The sequence below is a fragment of the Etheostoma cragini genome, chromosome 1 (assembly GCF_013103735.1).
Source record: "Etheostoma cragini isolate CJK2018 chromosome 1, CSU_Ecrag_1.0, whole genome shotgun sequence".
NCBI lineage: Eukaryota > Metazoa > Chordata > Actinopteri > Perciformes > Percidae > Etheostoma > Etheostoma cragini.
The window spans coordinates 1,417,776-1,440,150 of NC_048407.1; the positions used below are offsets into that span (position 1 = coordinate 1,417,776).

Consider the following 22,375-nt stretch of genomic DNA (forward strand, 5'->3'; position numbering starts at 1 on the left):
CCCCCCCCCCCCCCCCCCCCCCCGGCGATAAAACAGTACATAGCAAATTGTTGCATTTAATGAATTCATGGTTGAACACCATAAATGTATTCTCCGGTCAGTACCCGACATCAATCACGTGGGGAGACTTTGTCGCCTCCCTGATTTGCAGACTCCCAGCTGGGTTCTGGATCCACTTTCTCCCTGTGGGTGAGTTCAGATTCTTCTGCCGGCCGAGGTGTTTTGACAGAAACTTCTGAGGTTCGACTCTGAGAAATGCTTTTTTGTAGACGATTTACGCCTGACCTGTGAGACACTCGAGTGACAGAGAGACCGCGAGTGAGAGAAATGAAGACAGGTAGTGACAGACTGAGGCCGAGAGAGAGGTAGTAAAAGACAGAGAAAGAGACAAAGGGAAGGAAAGGAAGGGAAGAAGTATGGAGAGAAACAAAGAAAGGAAGGGTGGAACAAGGAAGCAAAGAAAGAAGAAAAATAGTGACAGGATGACAGAAAGATGACAGGTAAAAAGAAAAGTGGATGGAAAGACAGAGAGAGATAGAAGGAGGGAATAAATGAAAAAAGGGGATAAAGAAAGAAATAAGTAAGAAAGCAAATGAGAAATAAAAGGAAAGAAAGAACAAATAAAGAAGGTAGGATCGAAGAATAGAAAGACAGGAGGAAGGAAATAAGGTAGGAATGACTGATAGAAAGGAAAGGAATGAACAGAGTATGGAAGGAAAATAAAGAAACTTAAGGTAGGATAGAAGGAAGGAAGGAAGGGAGGGGAGGGACGAGAAGAAGAAAGAAAAGAAGTAACAGCAGGAACAAAAAAAGAGGAAATAAGAGCAGAAAGAAGGAAGAAAAATATGGGGGGGTAGGATTGAAAGTAAAAGGAGTAATGAAAGAAAAAGAGCGAGAGATCTCAGACGCATCTCATCTCGTGTCACAACTCAGTGCTTTTAATTTTGGAGGGAAAAGTCAAATGAAGCGGAGCTGGAATTCATTTTCTGTTCTGCGGGGACACAGCAGTCTCTGGCAAATGGCTCTTCACTTTGTCAAATGTGTCTCTGAGGGGACAGGCCCCCTGCAGATCACCGCCAGGCCCCCTGCGGACCACCGCCAGGCCCCCTGCAGACCACCGCCAGGCCCTCCTGCAGCCGCCACTTGTCAACAGCATGTCTCTATTTGTCCATCATAACACCTCATTCATTTCCCCTATCCACCTCCGTGTCTGTGTGGTTAGTCAGGTCACATGCATTCCTCTGGAATCCATTCCCATGTGGTAGTCTGCAACTCTTTCATGTAATATATCATTTCATAATCTCATTTGCAGAGATCATTGAGTCTGAAGGCTTTTTAGAGAAGCTCATACATTGACTGTTAAACACAACCCCTTTCTGGGAGTTAACTAGAGCAGCAAAGGTAACAGCTGTCATGAAATTGATTGTGCTTGAATAACAGATCTTTCTTTCCAGGAGTGTGTGTCTCTGTGCTCGCCGGAGAGGAAGTCAAGGAGTTATTTCTTTAATATGTTTTGTTTTTCGTGACAGATGTGTGCCAACTCTATTTATTAATGCGCCTCTTTCATTAGTCATTCTGAGTGTTTGTTCGTGCAGGCGCAGGTAAACAGTAGTGTGTGTTCTTCCTGTCCCAGAGAAGTGTCTGAGGTTGATACACACATTTACACACACTGGAAACAGACAGTGTTATTAGACTGAGACAAAACAAATGAGAACACATCTCAAAAGGTTCAGGTGCAGGGAAATAGACCGATGGCATAATCAGAATCCATGCAAAGTAAAGCCTCCAATTCAAAGCACTCGAAGCACGGTAACTAGATAGAACTAGAATAAAGGGTTTTTAAGACCCATACAGATATTTGGTTATTTAAAAATCTGATATGCCGATATATTGGCCGATATATATATGTCTAAAAAAAAAAGAATAAAAGAAATGCGTAATAAATGCATAGAAGTGCTTAAACAGATTTACCTAACGTTAGTTTTTCATAGTTATTAATGAGTTCTCTCTAAAATAATATGATAATAGAATAAAATATATTAAAGTACTGATAACTAAAATGTAAAAAAAATACAAACTTAAGATATGAAACTTAAAGTCCTTTGAACAAAACACATTAATGAAAATAAGTAATGTTGCCAACAGGGACGTTGTAGAGCGTCCTCTGGTGGACAGACTATGCAACACCATCACTAACAGGGACGTTGTAGAGCGTCCTCTGGTGGACAGACTATGCAACGCCATCAGTAACAGGGACGTTGTAGAGCGTCCTCTGGTGGACAGACTATGCAACACCATCACTAACAGGGACGTTGTAGAGCGTCCTCTGGTGTACAGGCTATAAAACGCCATCACTAACAGGGACGTTGTAGAGCGTCCTCTGGTGGACAGACTATGCAACGCCATCAGTAACGGGGACGTTGTAGAGCGTCCTCTGGTGGACAGACTATGCAACGCCATCAGTAACAGGGACGTTGTAGAGCGTCCTCTGGTGGACAGACTATGCAACAACATCACTAACAGGGACGTTGTAGAGCGTCCTCTGGTGGACAGACTATGCAACGCCATCACTAACAGGGACGTTGTAGAGCGTCCTCTGGTGGACAGACTATGCAACACCATCACTAACAAGGACATTGTTGAGTGTCCTCTGGTGGACAGACTATGCAACGCCAACAGTGAGTGAAAACCAGGGATAAAGACTTAAAGGGATATTTTGCTGATTTAAAATCCAGCTCTGTGTCATGGCGGTGTGGGCAGGGTGTGCAGATGAACAGAGTGGCTTCCCTCCATGGCCCGGCAAAGGGAGTTTCCAGCAGATCAGAGCTGTGGGGGTCAGCCGAGACCTGCAGAATAATGCGAAGCACCACAGAGGGACTCCACACACCGTTCCCCTGCACACCCTGTCCACACTGCATTGACACAGAGCTACATTTAAAAATTTCAAAATGGCAATATTAATTGCAAAACATCCCTGTACCTACTATCATATAGGCCTCACCCTGGCCGATCGGTTGGAAGGTGAACAGGTGGAAATGTATGAATGAGAAATAATTTGAAGAAGGAGGCTTTGGCCAAACTAATGACTCGTTATTGTGTAGTTTCATTTTTTTTCATTGATTCTTTATTATGATAAAAATATTAAAATAGCAGCAGCTTGATAATCTAAGAAGAAACATTTTTTAAACTGGCCCAGACAAGCCTTGCTCAGCATAGAGCTGACACAGCAGGAGTGCTGAGTTGTTGTTTTCCAGGTGTAGAGTGTTGGCTGCACAAAGACATTCTTAAAGGCCTTTTGGCACAGACGCCCACTTGTGTCTCAGTGTATCATTTTGCGTGGGGACTGAGTGCTGATTAAGCCCCTTTCCACATTAAATCCTTTCCTATACTTTATGCTGATGGGAAAACGATTTAAAAATAAACTTGCCTTGGATTGAACCGGACCAAACTCTGCCGGATGCTCCCTAAGGGACCAGAAGGAACCAGTGAACCTAAAATTAAAATCTTTCTTGCTGGGTTTCTATTGTTTTCATTTCCATAATTAAAGCTCTTGGCACATCAGTCACCTGCAAGTTCCTGCTAAACGCACATCCTTCTTCAGTGATGGCCTGAATCGCATGCTTTTTTTTTATAAACACCCCCCCTTCTCTCAGGTTATTTTATTAAATACTTAATTGGATTGCTTTAGCTTTGTTTGCTTAATTCATGAATAAATGAATTTTATTTCCATATTAAGTCCTAAAGAAACTTAAAGGGAAAAAACCCAGTGGTATTCAATCATGTAATAAATGATTGGTGCAGTTGTACTGGCTTGCTGCACTGATTATACGTTTTTTTTCTACTTCACCCCTAAACCTCAGGCTAACCAAGCACACGTTCTGCACACGTTCTGCACACGTTCTGCACACGTTCTGCACACATTCTGCACACGTTCTGCTTGGTGGCAACCTGCCCATGCCTTTTGTACAGTGTTTACATATTCAATATTATTGGGCTGGTGAGCTGGAGTTCTCTTTAATATTTGGTGCCGTGTATTTTCAAGAACAGTTCAGAAGAGCAGTCCAATTTGAAAGCTGAAACATACCGTAGAATGACTTAGAGAGCATCAGGTCCTGCTGATCCATATAATAAGACTTGACAAAGTAATGGAAATTCAAAATCTTAATGGAAATTAATCATTTATATGCTTACTGTTACATGAACAGATTTATTTGGCTACTTTGGGGCAGCAAAAGATAAGTTGATATAGTAAACTTGTTATTAAGACGTGGCTTGTTTAAACATCCGCAGGTATGGAGCAACTTCACAATTACTTTGGAGTTGTGTTTGGGTCCGACCCATGAACTTAACATGGAAAATTTGTACATATAAAAGTAGTTTTTGTCGTCAACAGAAAACTCAAATTGGACAGATAGTGTAGCTGGCTGTCTGGATTTACCCTGCAGAGATCTGAAGACCAGGTAACCATAGTCTCAGATTGGACAGATAGTCTAGCTAGCTGTCTGGATTTACCCTGCAGAGATCTGAAGACCAGGTAACCATAGTCTCAGATTGGACAGATAGTCTAGCTAGCTGTCTGGATTTACCCTGCAGAGATCCGAGGACAGGGAACCATAGTCTCAGAGTGGACAGATAGTCTAGCTAGCTGTCTGGATTTACCCTACAGAGATCTGAGGACCAGGTAACCATAGTCTCAGAGTGGACAGATAGTCTAGCTAGCTGTCTGGATTTACCCTGCAGAGATCTGAGGACCAGGTAACCATAGTCCTCAGAAATCCACTAGAGGTTAGAGGTCCCATGCCATGAAAATGTCACTTTATGAGGTTTTTTAACATTAAAATGCGTTCCCCCAGCCTGCCTATGGTCCCCCAGGGGCTAGAAATGGTGATAGGTGTAAACCGAGCCCTGGGTATCCTGCTCTGCCTTTGAGAAAATGAAAGGAGAATCTGGCCTCTTATGACCTCATAAGGAGTTAGATTCCAGATCGGTTACCTCCTCTTTCAAAAAGACTGAGGAAGGGGATGGACATCCGGCTAAAAAGAGGGACATTCAGCAGAGCAATCCCAGAAGTGGAACAGCGTGAATATAGACTATAGCGGCGGTGATGTTGTTTTTATGGTCTTATGTACAGTACATTTACATTTTTTTTCACAGTAAATAAACCTCCTCAGTCAGATCAATTATATGCTGCCCCTCTGTTGCCAACCCCACTGATCGCCCAACAGCCAAGTCCCCTCTTGGATACACACTGTACACTGTAAGATATTATCTGTAATGTTGAGTTCATCCCAGGAGTGATTTCATGTCGAAGTGATGCAATCCGCTTCTGTGGCTTACTCATCCTCTCTGAGCACGCCTTGTTTCCTTCTACTACAATTTCCAGTTGAATCCCACAAGAGAAGCTTAGTGTGTAGGTGGAGACAGCACAGTAAGAGCCAGATAGTACGTTTTACCAAGCCAAAAAAAAACTTTTACACACATGGATATTATCTAAGAGCCATGAAAGACAGGGTCAAAGCAACAAATCTTATTTACTGTTTATCGTCTCCATTACCAGCCCATCTCAACCAGTCCATCTCATTTTGTACGGTGCATTACAATGCTTCCAGTTATTAAAGTTTCCGAACTTTAATTACCTTTGTTCAATGACTGCTCATTTGCTCTAGCAGCTTGTTTTCCTCTTTCCATTAATTAGTCTGGAATCCAATTCCATGGAGTGCTACAGAGCTTTTTAAACTGTAAGGTGTGGCCTGTGCTGTGCTGACATCAGACCAGTGGCCGCGGCATCAGGTACACTGGGCCAATGTGATTAGTTATCTACCTTTTAGCAGTCTGCAGCCTATGGTGAAGCAACACATCTTTAATTTCCTGCTTTCCTCTCAGACTCTGCACCGTTTCAGTCACACTACATTGATGTTTTTTGGGCTGCCGTTTGAAAAGGGTAGTTTAAAGAAACATTTCATCTCATTTTCCTCTCTGCTGTTGCCGGTCGCTGAGGTTCGACTGCGGTGCACAGAGTAGAGAGCAATAGTGAGAGGGAGTTCTCCTGTGTCTCCATTATGCATCTCCATAGCTTCTCCTTCGCCAAATGTGTCCTTTGTTTGCTCAGAGACCAGCCTTAATGAGAGAGTTGCATTTGCATTTTAGAAGCCATTGCTCCCCCATTCATCAGGAGGTGTTTGTGTTCTACCGTTTGCTTCTTCTTCTCAGCCATCCCCTTCTCTCTGTCCGCTTTCCACTCTCTGATTGATGACAGCAAGGTTGTTGGCTTAAACCAGCTCAACCAAAAACAAAATGGCTCCCGGATTGTGCATGTGTTTGAATGTTTCCACAAGCATGCCTTTTTGTGTGTCACTGACCATGAATCTGATTATCTTGGCATGTGTCAATGCTTGTGTGCCATCATGTGCAAAAGTGTTGTGTGTATGCATGTATGTATTTGTGTGTGTGTGTGTGTGTGTGTGTGTGTGTGTGTGTGTGTGTGTGTGTGTGTGTGTGTGTGTGTGTGTGTGTGTGTGTGTGTGTGTGTGTGTGTGTGTGTGTGTGTGTGTGTGTGTGTCCCACAATGAAAACAAGATGAAAGCACACTGCTCCTGTGAGTCACAAGCTGTTGCCGGCTTCATAAATGGCCCTGAATAGACCGTCACTCAACACAATAAAGATGATCCTCTCTGCCTACAATTCGCTTACACACACACACACACACACACACACACAGATATAAATTACACATATAAAAGGTACTTCTACAAATAAAGATTGCGAAGATGAAAGGCACCAAAGGACACGCACAGGTTCACATTTACATGCGCGTGAATAAAACAATGCACAACTCTCGGTTAGGAAAAAGCAAAAGCGAACTAAAAAAATGCAGACCTGTTAACACACATGATAGGTTTTATAATAATATTTAGAGTAGTAGTAATATGACAAACATATTTGAATTTATGTAAAGATGAGTGTCTTTCTTTGCTGAAGATAACAGGGACCGGTATATACCAGTTTCTTTCAGCTCCAAAAACACAAAAGCGGCTTTTGTAAGAGAAATCTTAAAATGCAGGTTGTCTCTTTCCAAGGTTCGTTCTGAAACATTTGCATGTGATTCATTCTGTGTGATGTATTCAGGGGCTTCAATACAAGACAAACAACTGTGTTGTCTCTTGTCTGTATTTTTCCTGATTGTCCACCAGCTTGAAAGTTCTGAGATTACTGCAGAAAACACCTCCGAAACGACTGCTCGTTCTCCCTTTCCCTCTTGTTGTTTCACACCCTGTTTTCACACTGCAGGCCACATGTTTAATGTGTTGCTCCATTCTGGCCAATTGTGCCTGTATGTTGTCGTAGTGTTTTAAAGTGTTTCCTTGATGGGCTTCCTGATGGGCCACAGTTATGAAAGCAGTGAAAAGCTATGTGTTAGTATTGCTTTAGTTCCAATTTCACTGATGTTACAAGAACAATACATTAGTTAACGTCTCAATGCTTTCCATTCCCTACCTTGTCTGTGGCCCATGTGTTCCTCCTAAAGATGTCAATCTCAAAAATATAGGTCACAAAAACATTAGTTTAATAGTTTTTAGCTATAGACTATTTTACTCTGCTGATGAATACACATTTGGTGCACTAGTGAGCATTTGCAGCAACAGGATGGTGTGTGTGGGATTGACTCAAAATAAGCTACAGTGATAGTGTTTATAGTAATTAAGGATCATGTCACCCGGTGTAACAATCCAGTGCTCACTGATGTGAAAATTGAGCTCTTTGGCACAGAGGAATAGATACATCAAGCTTTGGATACAAAGACAATGCATTTCAGTCAGATTATTGAGTGTTTGGTCTTTCTTGGGGTTTGATAATAACATGAAAAATCTAGAAAACCATCAGCTCTACGCTATATGTTTGTGATGTGTTCCCATGATTTTAACAGAAACCTGGCAGTCAGACAGAAAAAGTAATTTCCCGCTACATATTACCTCTAATTTTAAATTCATGTAATAGTGAAGTGGGAAATTTAAATTACTGAGATCAACTCTAATGACTCATAAACTGTAGGAATCTAATGATGGCTTACAGGGCAGCAGAGGGTCTGACTAGTCCACACGGCCCTGGGATGGGTGAACGCTCTGGTTTATTGATTTCTTTAAACCAAGCCCAGTTGACATGGGCGGCCCTGAGCGCGGGACGGAGAGACGCAAAGAAAGCGGAAGGTGACGGACATTTGGCGTCATTGATATAGACTAAGCAGCAACTTATGTTCATTATTTATTATTCTTTTAATCATTTAGTCTATAGCATGCCAAAATGAATGCCAATACCACCACGATTTACCATAGCCCGGTGATTAATTCCGATTTCTGACTTTGTCCGACCATTAGTCATAGTCACTTCTCCCGCGGGTTATTAAGCCTTAGGCTGAAATTAAAATGAGAAAAGCAGCAAATGCCCAGGATTTCTACTTAATAAACGGCTTACAATGGTTACCAACTATTCTTAATTTGCCTTTTTTAGTAATCGTACATGTCACACTTCTCTACCTCGTTGTTTGTCTGTCTTCTGCTTCAACTCAATTTCAACTCCTCTCACTGTGGGCGCCAAAGTCAGTGTAGCAGCCTCATGTTTCTCTCTCTCTCTGCTCTTCCTTTCCTTTTACATCTCCCTCCCCCATTCATTCCTATCTCCTTCCCTCCGAGCCGAGCGCTCCCGCGTCTCTCATCAACCTTTGTTGGTTATTCAGAGTTTTACTTTCATTTAAATTGGGTGAGAGAGGAGGTAGCAATAACACAGACTGTCAATTTATGAGGGAGTGAGTTGAATCTTGATATACCCACAGTCTCTTCTTCTCTCTCCCTTTATCCCTCGCTCGCTTTCTCTCTCTTTTTCTTTCTGTCTTTTTCTCTGTCTCTCTTTTCTCTCACTTTCTCTTTCCAGCTCTTTCTCACAAACACACACAAATCAATTCTTTTCAGTTCTATTCCGGTTTACTTTATTGCAATGGGTGTTAGATGTACAGCTTTGCCAAAGAAAGGACGTTAAGTTAACATATAACACGTCAATCCTAGTAAACAAAATCTGAGCAGAGCTACGTGATGCGTTCAGGCTCGGTTGAGAAATAATGGAACGGCACTTGGCTCTTAATGTTAGTAATCCATCCGTGCAGATTCAACAGGTTTGCATTAGTTCCAGTGAACATTTACAGTGTTGCCAAAGGAGGAACGTTCTCAAGAAAGAAAACACACACGCACACACACACACACACACACACACACACACACACACACTCTCTCTCTCTCTCTCTCTCTCTCTGATGTGGTCCACATAGTAATCTCTGTGTTCTGTCTCTTTCACAGGGTCCCATAGACAATGATGTTGTGATTCATGTGGCCCTGGTCGCAGAAAGCCAGAGGTAATGTTTGTGTGCAAATTGATAAATTTATATATCTTTGTGTGTGTGTATGTGTGTGTGTGTCTCTTAATGTGTTGCAGGCCAGCTCTTTCAGTGCTGTATTTGTGGTGAGCTCATGGAGCGTGTGTGTGCGCGTGTGTGTGTGTGTGTGTCAAACAAGGTCCAACCACTCAGTGTGTCTTGTTAACTTTGTTAAGCTTCACCTACTGCTGCTGGGAAGTTCCCTTTATTATTATTACTATTATTACTATTAGTATTATTAATATTTAAAAGGGACAATGCACTAACATTAAAATTGTTGTTGTTTGCACTCAAAATGTAAATGTGCCAGAGTTAGCAGAAAAGCTCATTTTCATTGGCCGGTTAACACATCATCATATTACAGTATAAAAAGGATACAAGAAAGATAGAAAGCAATTAAGATAGACAAAGAAAAGAAAAGAGAAAGGGTCAAATAAATAAATTCAAAAAATAAGTCCAATACAAAAAAGGGCCGTACCCAGGATGAGGTAAAGCAGCTGTTGATGAGTGCAGTTTTGATTGTTTTAACCCTTCTCTTGAGTGGGACTGTAAATGACAGACAGCTGGTCCTCTCTCTGAGTTCAACAGGAAGGCTCTTCCAATAGTTTGAGGCCCGCACTGAGAAGACTGTTTGGCCAAACTTACCACGTCTATGTTCTGGTTGCCCTGCCACTGCTCTTCTTCCGCTGTAGCAATTCACCCAGTGGTGGAGGGGCAAGCCCATGGAATACTTTGAAAATGAGGCAGGCATCTAGATAGCAGGACTCGTGCATCATCTTTCTCACTGAAGTCCACATATGCTCCCCAATATACTGTACACTCCACTTCAACAACAACTAAAGCTTTGTAATAGATACAGATTTAAATTGGACCAAATTTATGTTTTATAGAAAAAAAAACACAGTACCAACAGATGTATCAACCCACTGACACAGCTTTAGCTTCAAAGACTAACAGGCTGACAAAAACCTGCAGACTTGCAGAGGGTGAATCTGTATGGACAGATTTAAAGGTCAACGGCTGCTGTAGTTTACTTTAGTCTAAGGGGATAATTACATGCAGTCATTCCTGCTTTTTTACAAGAAATCTATAGTAACAAACGATGAAATGAATGTTTGTTGTGTGTGTAATTTGCGGCTGGTATGAGGGTAGGGATATTTGATCCCATGTAGGAAAGGCATTTTTCAGCATAGGTGCAAAAATTGGCCAACAACTACATGTTCATGTCTAATTGTGTGTGTGTTTGTCTGTGTGTGACCATCAGCTTGTTATCTGCGCTCAGTACACATTCACAGCAGCATTCAGCATCAAGGCAACATTCACACACATACACAGTTTCTCTTCTCCCCCTCAAAACACATGTACACTAATCCATTATCCTTGTGTGTGTGTGTATGTGTGTGTGTGTGTGTGTGTGTGTGTAGACTTCAGGTGTTTTTGAACACCTATGGCATTCAGACCCAGACGCCCCAGCAGGTGGAGCCCATCCAGATCTGGCCTCAGAAGGAGTTGGTCAAGGTAACACATGCACGCTTCGGTCACACATCGGTCAGTCACCAAGTTAACAAAGTGTGTTCCCCTTAGAGACCGCAGGGGGAGCCGGAAAATATGCACAGCCTCAAGCATCACAAAGTTGAAACACATTAAACCAATGGAGAAACACAACCTAAAGTCACGCTGCAATCATGTAACCCGCAATCAGACTTTGTCGGCCCATTTTGGGGTTTTCGGGAGTGAGGTTTCGGGTCAGTTGAAGCCTCACTGATTGCAGAGATGTTGCCGTGCATGATCAGCTGCTGTGCTTTTGTGCTTGGTGTATTGGCCCATTATTAACTGGAAAAAGGAAAGTCCTTAGTCATTCCTGTTTATTGTGAACGATTGGATGGAAATTTGAGGGGAGGAACTATAAAAAGATGATTGATGCCACTCCACCACCACCGCAGCTACACAAATCAATCTTACAGTTACTCTGCTTACATTTCAGCAGTTAGCTCAATATCACAGCAGTTCTAGCTCTGTCAGTCCATCTGCTCGTCAGTGCATGACTTCCTGCTCTTAAGAATGTCCTCCTGAGTGTCCCATCAATCACAGAGAGATTGGTTGAAGTGATTGATAAGTCAAACAGTGATTGCTCATATTGATTTATCAGCATAATTGCGGAGCTGTCACTGTGTCACTCCAGCAGATTGCAGACGCATAGAATTGAGTGGCTTTCCAAATATGTTCTTGGAAGGTAACGTTAGACAGCTCTGTAAGAGATGAAAGGCTTAAAGTGTTCAGAGTGGTTGATTTGGAATTAGGGCTGGGCCATATATAGAACATCAACTCAATGTTGATATTGCAAAGATATTGTATGGTTGACTATTATTGCGTTAACAAAATGTTATTTACACAATGAGACTTTTGATAAATATTCTCCAGAAATGATTTAATGACTTGGTGGGTAAAGGTAAATAAAAGAACAGTTAGAACAGTCTGGTAAGTTCAGAAAAAGACATCACTTTACTGTAATTCAGCCTGTAAAACCAGGAAAAGACACCACTTACCATATTACCAGATTACCATATTACCATATATCCCAAATCTAAGACGATATCTAGCCTCATATCGCGATATTGGTACAACATCGATATATTGCCCAGACCTATTTGGAATCATTTCCATTGTTTCACTCCTGCATTGGAATACTTGGAGGAAGTCTCCTTTAGCGTCGTGTTAAGACGCGCTTGGTCGAGTATCTTGGCGTCATTTTTTGATTGGTAGATGTCATTATTGTTAAATGTTATTTGAGCCATCCACCAACCCAACCTCTTCTCACTACACCTTTCCCTCTTAATATCAAGTCATCTTACAGCGCTGCAGTCGATCTGATGCAGATCTATATGCGGATCGACTTCACTTGGATGGAAGTAGTGCCCATCTTTTGTGGGTGTAAACATATCAATGAGATGACAGAATACTGGACATCTGTTTGGCTTCTTGGTTATTAACAAAAAAAGGAACTCAGTGTCAGGAACTCAACGTCTCTTGATCATTTCATGAGTTTAACACTAGCTGCTATTTCCACTGTCTAATCTGTTTCTTTTATCCACAGCAGATTACACCATTTGTTCTGTCATATCTGTGGCACCACCCACTCCCTTCCTTCCAACTTCTGTTCCACTCCCCATCACATCTGTCACTCAAACCCTGCTCTCTCCTCTAGATACTGTCCCTCATCTGCATGTGTGGTGTTTGAAGTCTACTTTCTCCCCATGGTCTGTCTCTCCTCTGTCAAATCCGTCACTCAAACCTCGGTGTCCTCCCCAGCGTCTGTCTCTCATCTGTCATGTCTGTTATGTCGCGTCTGTTGTCCACGCCACCTTCGATACACAAGCAATTTCTCCTATCATGTCATCTCTCCGGGCTGTGTTCTTTCCTCCAGGCCTTTTCTACCTTCTACCCCTTCTAATGCTATGTTGGTCCCATCCGCTTCTCTAACCCCATTTCCCCTCTAGGTGCAACATCGTGCCCCGCTCCAGTTATGTCTGTTACACCAAACAACTCTCCCCTCCAGGTCCATCATCTGCCTTTGAACTGTCATACCTGTTACCTTTTTCCTCCTCTTCCCTCTGCCTCTCTGTGCTGCGTGGTGCTCAGCCTCTCCGATGGATATGCAATTGTGAGTCACAGCGGCTGCTGTGCTGAATATAAAAAATCCAAAACCCAAGCCCAGAAAGACGCTTCTTCCTCGACAGAACATGTTTATCTCGGAAGCCATCGCCATCTCCAGTGCTGCGGGCTGCATTCGTTCACCTTGCCTCACCTCGTCCCTCACAGCCTTTTGATTGTGTTGACAACAGCTGCTTGACAATGGGAAAGTGGCAATTACATTTTGCGACGTGTTATTCCCACCTGTACACCCTAAAGCGTATCCCCTTGCAACTCAGCGCGGTGCCCAAAAATAGCCTTCCTTTTAGCTGTTTCTCTCCCAGTCCCATATCTGATTGTCAACGTGGACAGAGTTTTAGTTTGTTAAAGACTTTCACACATTATGGTGTTACAAACAACAGCTGTAGTCATCCAAATAGGGTCCTAAAAAGACGTTTAAGGGAATTTCCAGCATTTTACCACCTGGGTCTTCTTCTAATATTTTTGTCAGTTGAGACTATTGGTTTTAATAACTCTGAGATTGGGAATATGTGTTGGAGTACAAGACTACCACACCTCAAAAATCTCTCTACACAAAGTAAACACAGAAAGTGGTCCCATCATCACAGTTGTAGCGCAATTAGCTACAACTTCAGTCTTGCCTAATTGTACATTGGCAGAGTTTCTGATGAAAACCTCCGTGTTTACCTTGTTTCTAAGTTTTGCAATTCGTAAACTCGGAGACACCAACCATCTTCTCTCTTTTACTACTACTTCTCCAGCACGTAAGCACGTTTAAGGGAACAAACCAGTATGCGGACACAAGTTGAACGGGAAGTCAATGCACTGTGTTCTGCAGTTCTCAGCCATAGCCTCAGGGATTTCCTGGGACTATTTTCTGTGTTTTGATATCATTTGATATCATGATGTCATTTTCCAAACCGTATCTTTCCATCAGTGTCGGTGACTAAAATGATATCATGACTAACGGTCATATTAATAACAGAAGGCCCAGCTCGACAAATACTGGAATACCTTTATATTTAAAGAGTTATTGGCTGGTCAAATTTTTTCTCCTCTCCATACTGGCTGTGATGAAATCCCTTTCTAATGTGAATACAAATATGGGGGGGCAATGTCTGCAGTCCTTACAATACAAGTCCAGCCAATATGTGGCTTTAGCAGGCGAAGTTGGCCACGGCCACACTTTGAAACAGAACAATCTCCGTCCTTATGAGAGCTTTCTCACTGTTTCACAGCTCCACTCCATCCATACTAACATGCCTATAAACACATACGCAGAGCATTCACAATCACTGGCCATGCAAGGTACTGGTGTGTAATACTGCAACATTTAGCATTGATCCAATACCAAGTAAATACGGGGTCGATACCGGTACAATATCAATACTTTTTAATACTTAGGAGGACTGTTCATCAAATTGCTAAATCTGAATTAATTTTCTTGACCTTTTTAAGTGGTTTTGTGATTTTTCCTTTGGATTATTAATAAGTTAAAACCCAGGACAGAATTTTCATATGCTTGTATACATTTGTTATGTTACCACTGTATCTTACAGCCTTTTTTGTTTTTCATCTACAAATTATACAGCTTGCCGTTGGTTCACTTTTGGCATGAAAATCTAGCCACACAGCTCTCCTCTTCCTCTCTGCTGCAGCGCTCCTCTCCCTTGCTTCCTCTCTGGGGACGGGGGGCGGGGGGGGTGACTGGAGTGCCACTGACTCAGACACAGACAGTCAGGTTTCTTTGATGAAACCACAGAGGTAGAGAAAGACTTACAGAGACTTACTGGAGAGTAAGTAAAACTAAAGTATCCATCTCATTAAACTGGTATTGATCCATATCATTACCAACGTTGGTATCGTTATTATCGATATTTGGATCGATCCGCCCACCACTACTGCGAGGGCTGGTATGTGTGTCCCTACTGAGTCTACTGCTAAATTGATTGATGACTCAGGAACTTCTAGAACTATAAAATGTATCATTATTGATGGACATGGCATTGAAGCTTAAATCTATTTACAGTACTATGCCTTTAAATTAGTTTCCCTTGTAATTTATGCAAGATGAAAAAAGGAAACAAAATCAGGAACGACTTTAACTTGGTATCCATGTTAAATTCACCACCTGCAGTCAAGGCTGATGCCTTTTACTTTCTTCCTGTAAAAGGATCACCAAATAGGGGGGGACGTCAGACTGATAATACCCAATCAGGAAGTTGACCTGGATGTCTGTGTCAGCATTTTTTAAAGGTCTTCGTTTGTGCCCGTTCAGACCACAAAGCAACCCCGGACATTTCAAACTAAAACGAGGTCAATAGCGTCCAAATGTCTCTGTCGTAGGGGCTCTGAAACGCTAAAGTAGTTTGGACATGAGGTGTAAATCTAGCAAAGATATGTGTTTTAAAACAAAATCCTAGTACTGTGGCTGTAGCCTAAGTCAAATCAGGTGGGTATCTTACTTTGAAGTGACAGTCGTGTCAGTAAACAATTCCTTTTTTGCGTCGTCCTTCCTCCACCACAGCTCAGCTAGGAATTGATGTCCAAAGGAATATTGTCCTAAAATGATTGTAACTTTGCAAGATGCCCACTTTGCAAATGCAAAGGCCACTGGCTTCGCTAGTAGTTTCACAGGAGCACGACTCTGGATTTTGACCCCCCCAGTCTGTGCGTAGTAGTCACTCTAGTAATGAATTGCTTAACGGTAAGAATAATTACAGCAAACAACAACAATCATTGTTGTTCAATGTACATTTGAGGATGTGCATATTATTTTAAGAGAAACGTGAACAAATGCACATACAAATATGATCAAATATAAAGACATTGGATGGGGCTACCCAGGCACGTTTGTATCATTTGAAGCTCTGTGGCAAACTGCTGAACCCCTACCTGCACACTAAGTCCTTCTAGATGACAGCATCTGCTTAAAAGGTAAATCTGCAACATGCATTGTGTGACATCAACAGTTACATTTACACTATTAGGGGCACCAACCACGCAGCAATATAAATGCACTGTAACCTGCTGCCATCTGAGCATTTAATTTTGAGTTAAAAGTTTGACATTGTCAGTAAATAGTTATATTTCGTCACACATGCACTGCAGAAGTGTGAAATACAGCTTTCAGATACAGGCTTGTATTATCCCTCCCACCTGCCAGGCTTTCTGTTTGTGCTGCGGTCAGTGGAAATGTGAATAGGGGGAATGAAAGGATGCTTTGATAGGCTGCCTGCGTGTTGTCGCTCTTCATTGGTATTCTACACACAGGAAGTGTTGGATGCAGCGGTTCTTCCAACCTCCCATTGCTCCTCTCCTCCAGGTCTCATCCTTGCCTGTTAGGGCAGTGATTTGCAATGCCACTTAATCCTCAATTAACATTTAGGCTTTCTTTTATATACAGACTGTACTTTTAGTCTGTACTCTATTAGTGTAATATCTTTGAATTGGTCCAAGCTTCGCTTCCTCCTTTTTTGTTTCCAAACTGTGAGGAAGTACACTGGAGTAGCATAGCAACACCTTTTGGTTGACGTAGTGAATTACAGCTGGTTTGAGATGGAAGAATGCGGCATGGAGGGCTTGATAGGCAGATTTCCTGCAGTGCCACTTGAGTGTGTGGGTGTACTGATGCTGCTTCATGATAGGACAGATTGGGAGGTATTTAAATTTAGAGTTCATAGGCTGCCACGACGGCAATAAGTACTCTGGTTTCGCACTCAGCCAGACACATCAGAAATGTATTTCACACACATACACAACAGTGCTAACCCCTCTGCTCACGCGTGATCGCACGCACACACCCACGCACGCTGTAACTTGTGTTGAGTGTGCCATACCACTGTGCTTCGAGCAGGCAGAGCCCAAAAAATCAATGTCCATCTTCTTTCTCTTTGCATCTTTGAATCAGTGCATTTGACAGCAGGCAGCACAGCGGTAAGAAGCTTTTTATCTGAAGCACCATAGAAATGCTCTGGAAAGTGATAGGCTGGAGCTCATGTGTTCTCCTCGCTGCCATCTCTTAATGCTTTTCAGAGCTGGCTGAGGGAGTAGGCCATGACCTTTTCCTCTGCTTTGTTTTGACAACTGGGGAGCCCTTTGGTGAAACAACTGCATAATTACTGCAGCAGCTGCAACAAAAGTCAAAGGATTTCTATTTGCTCTTTATATCTGCTCCGGTATTTTCAGTGCCGCATTTATTGCAAACAACTTCAATTAAAACAGCATTGTTGATAAGAGCTAGTGTCAGGGTTTGGGCTGAATCAGACCTACGCATCTAAATTGAACCTGTCGGGGAATTACTTTTTCCGGCTTGACTGGCCCTGCAGAATTTCCTTCCATTAATTAAGTGTAAAACTTGACCTCAGCTACTCTTCCCACCACACTCTCAGCTATGAGTCCATCTTGTTGAGGTTGAGCAATAATGTCAAGTTGTCTCCTAGCCTCTGCTGATGTCAACACATTTCTGCTCATAAAATTGCTTTAGTCTTGAGAGCTGCTTTGACTCAGTATTCTCACCTTAAGTCCTGAGACATGACTTCTGACTTGATCAAACTGCAGTACTTCTGCTGCACAGCCCGAGGTGATGGAATTATAATGTGTGGGCAGATGCATTGACCAGGTCGAAACCATCAACTCCCAGGCTCAAAATAAAGGACCCTGGTGGTGAAAGTAGGATTGGAGCACTTTGTAGGGTGGAGTGTGTGGTGCTGTGCCCAAGGCATAAACATCCATCTGAGAAGTTTTTGATATTTTAAGTGAGTAATTTCACTAATTTTAAATTCTGTTTCATTTTTCTTGAGAAAAGAGATCATATACAGTAAACCAATCCACAGCTCGGGTAGATATTTGAACCTTTCGATGAGACAGATTTGAAAAGAATCGTCAGGACTGGCACATCAGTGTCACTAACCCTTGAAACCTTGAAACTGTGATGATTGCATAGATCGTCAGTCCTGCCAGGTTAAAAATGTGTGTTAACCACCCATGTTTTGCCAAAAATGACATTTAATACATTTTATTAAATTGAATCCCAGTCTTAACTACATATATTATGAGTCTGTACCGGCCACAAGGCGGTAATCCAGTTATTTATAATTCTGTGCTATAAGACTAGAGCTAACCAGTTACACTGCAATACAAGAACATTATTACTGCTTTATGCCTCTCTTATTTAAGTCAGCTGAAGATGGCATTTTCAACTCACTCCTTGAGTTGGCCGACAAAATCAATAACCGTCAGCTAGAATAGAGAAACCCTCTTTTGTTTACCTGTGTGTGAAATTGAAGTCTCCTCTTATGGTCCTCTGAACCTCAGTACAACAGTGTCATCAGCGCCGTTGTCCATGGGTGTGCTGATAGCAGCAAGGGGACCTTTTTATTATTGCCATGTCTCCTAACTGTTCAGTAAGTGGTTCTGCCATATGGCGGTAATTTCAGCTTATGAGTTGCAACAACAGAACATGTCTCAGTGGAACAGACCGGGAGATGGACTTGCACTATTATTACGATATGGACTGGCGCTCTGTGTTGCATGACATTTCAATCAAACATGATATTTTTACTCTCACAGGGAAGTGTGCGGATCAAGATGTAGATTTCAGTTTTCTATGAAATCACAAAGGTTAGGAGCAAAATAGTTAGCAATCTAAATGTTATCCTTACTGACGAGGTTTTGGTTCATGTCTGTCTGTGATTATGTGTGTGTATTTCTGCAGGCATACCGTTTCCTTGCCATCAATAAGAAGCTGGGGTTGAGTGGGCGTCCAGAGAGGCCAGTGGGCTGCATTGGCACATGCAAGGTATATTGTTTTGCAAACACACCAGTACACACATGTACATATGGCTACATGGACACACACAGTCGATCCGCATACATTGCCCGGAGCTCCAAGGAGTCAAGTACAGCTCAAAAACTGAACATAGAGATGGAAAATATTCAGTTCCAAGAGTATATGCATGCAGAATGCATCAGTGAATGCTGAAGAGATTTGACTTATTCTTAATACATTTGTATACGCTAAGCTGCTGTCAGGCAGTCTGTGCGTGTGCCTGTGTTTATGTGGTTGTGTGTGTGTGTGTGTGTGTGTGTGTGTTTGTGTGTGTGTGTGTGTTGTTTGCAGTTTCTCCCAAATGAAGGTCACCAAATAAGTTGAGCCATAGCAGCTTTCCCAAACAAAGACATTGCCTAACAAATGAATCATGGCTTCCAATACATTCCTAAGACATTATTATAATGGGACATTTATGTGGAAGATGGCAGACTGCCAGAGGGCGTTATCATCATTACTGTGACTGTACGTGTGTGTGTGTTTGTGTGTGTGTGTGTGTGTGCCCCTATGACAAGCTGTATGTGTGAAAGGGGGTTTTATACAGTTGTGTGCATTATACTGTGTGTGTGTGTGTGTGTGTGTGTGTGTGAGAGAGAGTGGTTGTGAAGTCTGTGTGTCCCCTCTATCTTAGGATTGATGGCTTGTTTTATAGGCTGCCCAGAATAATGTATACGTGGCTACTTGTGAGCCATCCGTCTTCTAATGCAATAGTGCGTGTATGTGTGTGTCTGTGTCCCTCCAGATTTATCGTATCCTGGGCAAGACGGTGGTGTGCTACCCAATAGTGTTTGATCTAAGTGACTTTTACTTGTCCCAAGATGTCATGCTGCTGATTGATGATATTAAGGTAATCCAGGGTCACACTTACAGAGCTTACTGTTGCCACAACTCTGTAGCAACCCACTTACTATGTACTCGCAGAACTTAAATAACTGAGATATATGGAGTTTGTGTGATTCAGCATGACATTTGTATACTCATTTTGCGTGTCCTCACAGAAAGGCCACATACCAGAGTCATAGTCTACCTGGTACCAGAAATCGGAGCTCGTAGCCAGCAGCTTTCCACCTGAATTAGACCTCATATTGTACTGTACCTCCACATGTAACAGCTTTGCCTTCTGTCCCACGTTTACCATGTGTACCTTCATTACATTCATTAAAAAGTAACAGTAATGTGTAATAAGTAATGGTACGTGGTTAGTCAGAAATGAATAGTCCCTGAAAATACTGGCCCAATTCAAGCAGCACAGTCATTGACTGATGACTGAGTTTGCCTTTATCTTTATCTCTAACAGTGGAGCAGCTTCCAGTCGCTTGATGACCGTTTGAACATTGTAAAAACGTATGAAGATGGTCAAAAAACCAAACACTAGCTGCTGAGCGTTCTGATAACCCTGAGGTCTAAGTTGCGTACCATATATTCCTGTTGCCCCCGGCAACATGTTCATGTTGGGTCAGATCACCTATATGTGCCCAGTATAGGTATGGTTGATTCTTGTGGACAACTGGCATCAATGCAGCAAAGGTTATAAAATACAGAGGTGAAAACAAAACACACAGATTTCAAATTTGATATGATTAAAACCTTTTTTTCAACTGAATCAAGAATGACACCAATTAAATTCCTGCTTAGATACATACATTAATTCATCTTTGTAATAAAAAACTTTACAAACTTTGATCAGCTAGACAGTTGGGGGGGGGGGCAAAGATTCAGTTTCTGCTCAGAAACCATGGAAGCTGGACTCTTTGAACCATCACTCCGCCAATCTGACATGCTGCTTGTGTGTATGTCTGTGTGCGTGTCTGTGTGTTTCTGTGTGTGTCGGTGTGTGTGTGTGTGTGTGTGTGTGCGCAGAATGCCTTGCAGTTCATCAAACAGTGCTGGAAGATGCAGGGACGTCCTCTCTTCCTGGTTCTCATTCGCGAGGATAACATCAAGTAATATACACACTCCATAATAGCTCTTTCATATGTTTTTTCTGTCTTCCTGTCCTCAGATAGCTTTCTTACAGCACTCTTCCTCCTCCTATCTCACCATACATCACTCTCTATCTCTCTATTTCTGTCTCAAGCTCGCAACAAAATGTCTTTACAGGTGCAATGCAGTTTGGTGGATTTTTATTTTTTTTATCCGGCATGTCTCCCTTCCTCCCGCTCTAACTCTCCTCCCTCCTATGCAAACTATTTATCTTTATTGTAGTAAAGGTGCAACTGTATTTGCTTGCTGATTGGGTGATAATGTTTCTCATTTGTATCACTATAGCCTGACTGGCCGGCTGATTACAGCAATATTGACTCTTGTCCAGAAAGCCATATGTTAAATGTAATACAAACGCTTAAACAGCCCCACTGCAGCATCTGGAACGAGTCAAAGGGCTCTCAAGGAAACAACTCAATAGTCATTAGTTTGCTATTGATCGGGATGATGACCTGTGTGGAAGGCGACATCAGACCGAATAAAGCAATGGGCCTCTGGGTGGAATGTGTTCATTTATTGAGAGAAGTTTCAGCTGTGATGATTTCCTACTGGTGATATGTTTAATACATGTGATCAGCATGAAGTGCAAATGTTTTGACTCATAATGGGACAGATTTACTCTGCTGTGCACTGTAGGAAAAGGAATAAAACGGCCTCATTCTAACCTTCCTGTCTCGCCAGGGGGAGCCGCTTCAACCCAGTCCTGGACATGCTGGCCTCATTCAAGAAAGGCAGCATCGGAGGGGTCAAAGTTCACGTGGACAGACTACAGGTTTGTGGATCCCTTTGTTTGTGTTTTTTTTTAAACACTAGCGTGGGCCTTATGGTCCCCAGAACACAAGAAAATTTGGTATTTGAGCACTAAAATAAACATTATAATTACAATAGAAAAAATGCCTTGTTTGGACTCCCTCATATTCTTTACAAATGGCTAAAAAGTTAAAAATATTAGCTATAGAAAATATTGCTGCACACTTTTGAGGACATAAATAAGATTAAGACTGGACATTGTGGGCAGTTCTGTCATTTTTGAACTAAATCCAACAGATTTTGTTTGATAGCTGACTGTTACTAAAGAAGCATGAAGTAGGTTACACAGATTTCAGTTGAACAGATTTTATTAAGGGAAGCATAACTTAGCTGCGTGATAGGGGTTAGCTGAGCACTGTTTGTTCACTTAAGTAGCCCCCCAACAGCTGAAAACTCCTGCTCACACGGCCCAGGTCAGGTGATTGGATTTATTTATTTGATTAGGACAATGCACATTAATCAACATATCTCATGTCTTTATGGTGGGAAGAAACCGGAGCACCCGGAGGAAACCCACGTAGACACGGGGAGAACATGCAAACGGACATGGGACCGGACTATTTGTGACATCACAACGATGTGGAAGTCCTGACAGCTTGGTTCAAGGCACAGTTTCTAAATACGGGCCGTTTGCATTTCTCTCTGGATTACGAGATTTGATACTCACAGTATTTAGATGG

The 22,375-nt window shown here is 42.2% G+C and overlaps 1 protein-coding gene across 1 annotated transcript in view; it reads left to right on the forward strand.

Moving 5' to 3' along the window:
- Nucleotides 1-6,767: 6,767 nt before the first annotated feature.
- LOC117947919 (phosphorylase b kinase regulatory subunit beta-like) overlaps nucleotides 6,768-22,375 on the forward strand; it is a 30,153-nt gene continuing 14,545 nt past the window's right edge. The window contains exons 1-7 of the mRNA XM_034877287.1: nucleotides 6,768-6,794; nucleotides 9,345-9,400; nucleotides 10,846-10,939; nucleotides 18,789-18,872; nucleotides 19,645-19,749; nucleotides 20,763-20,845; nucleotides 21,567-21,657. Of these exons, the coding sequence (XP_034733178.1) occupies nucleotides 6,768-6,794; nucleotides 9,345-9,400; nucleotides 10,846-10,939; nucleotides 18,789-18,872; nucleotides 19,645-19,749; nucleotides 20,763-20,845; nucleotides 21,567-21,657 (540 nt within the window). The remainder of the gene's footprint in view (nucleotides 6,795-9,344; nucleotides 9,401-10,845; nucleotides 10,940-18,788; nucleotides 18,873-19,644; nucleotides 19,750-20,762; nucleotides 20,846-21,566; nucleotides 21,658-22,375) is intronic.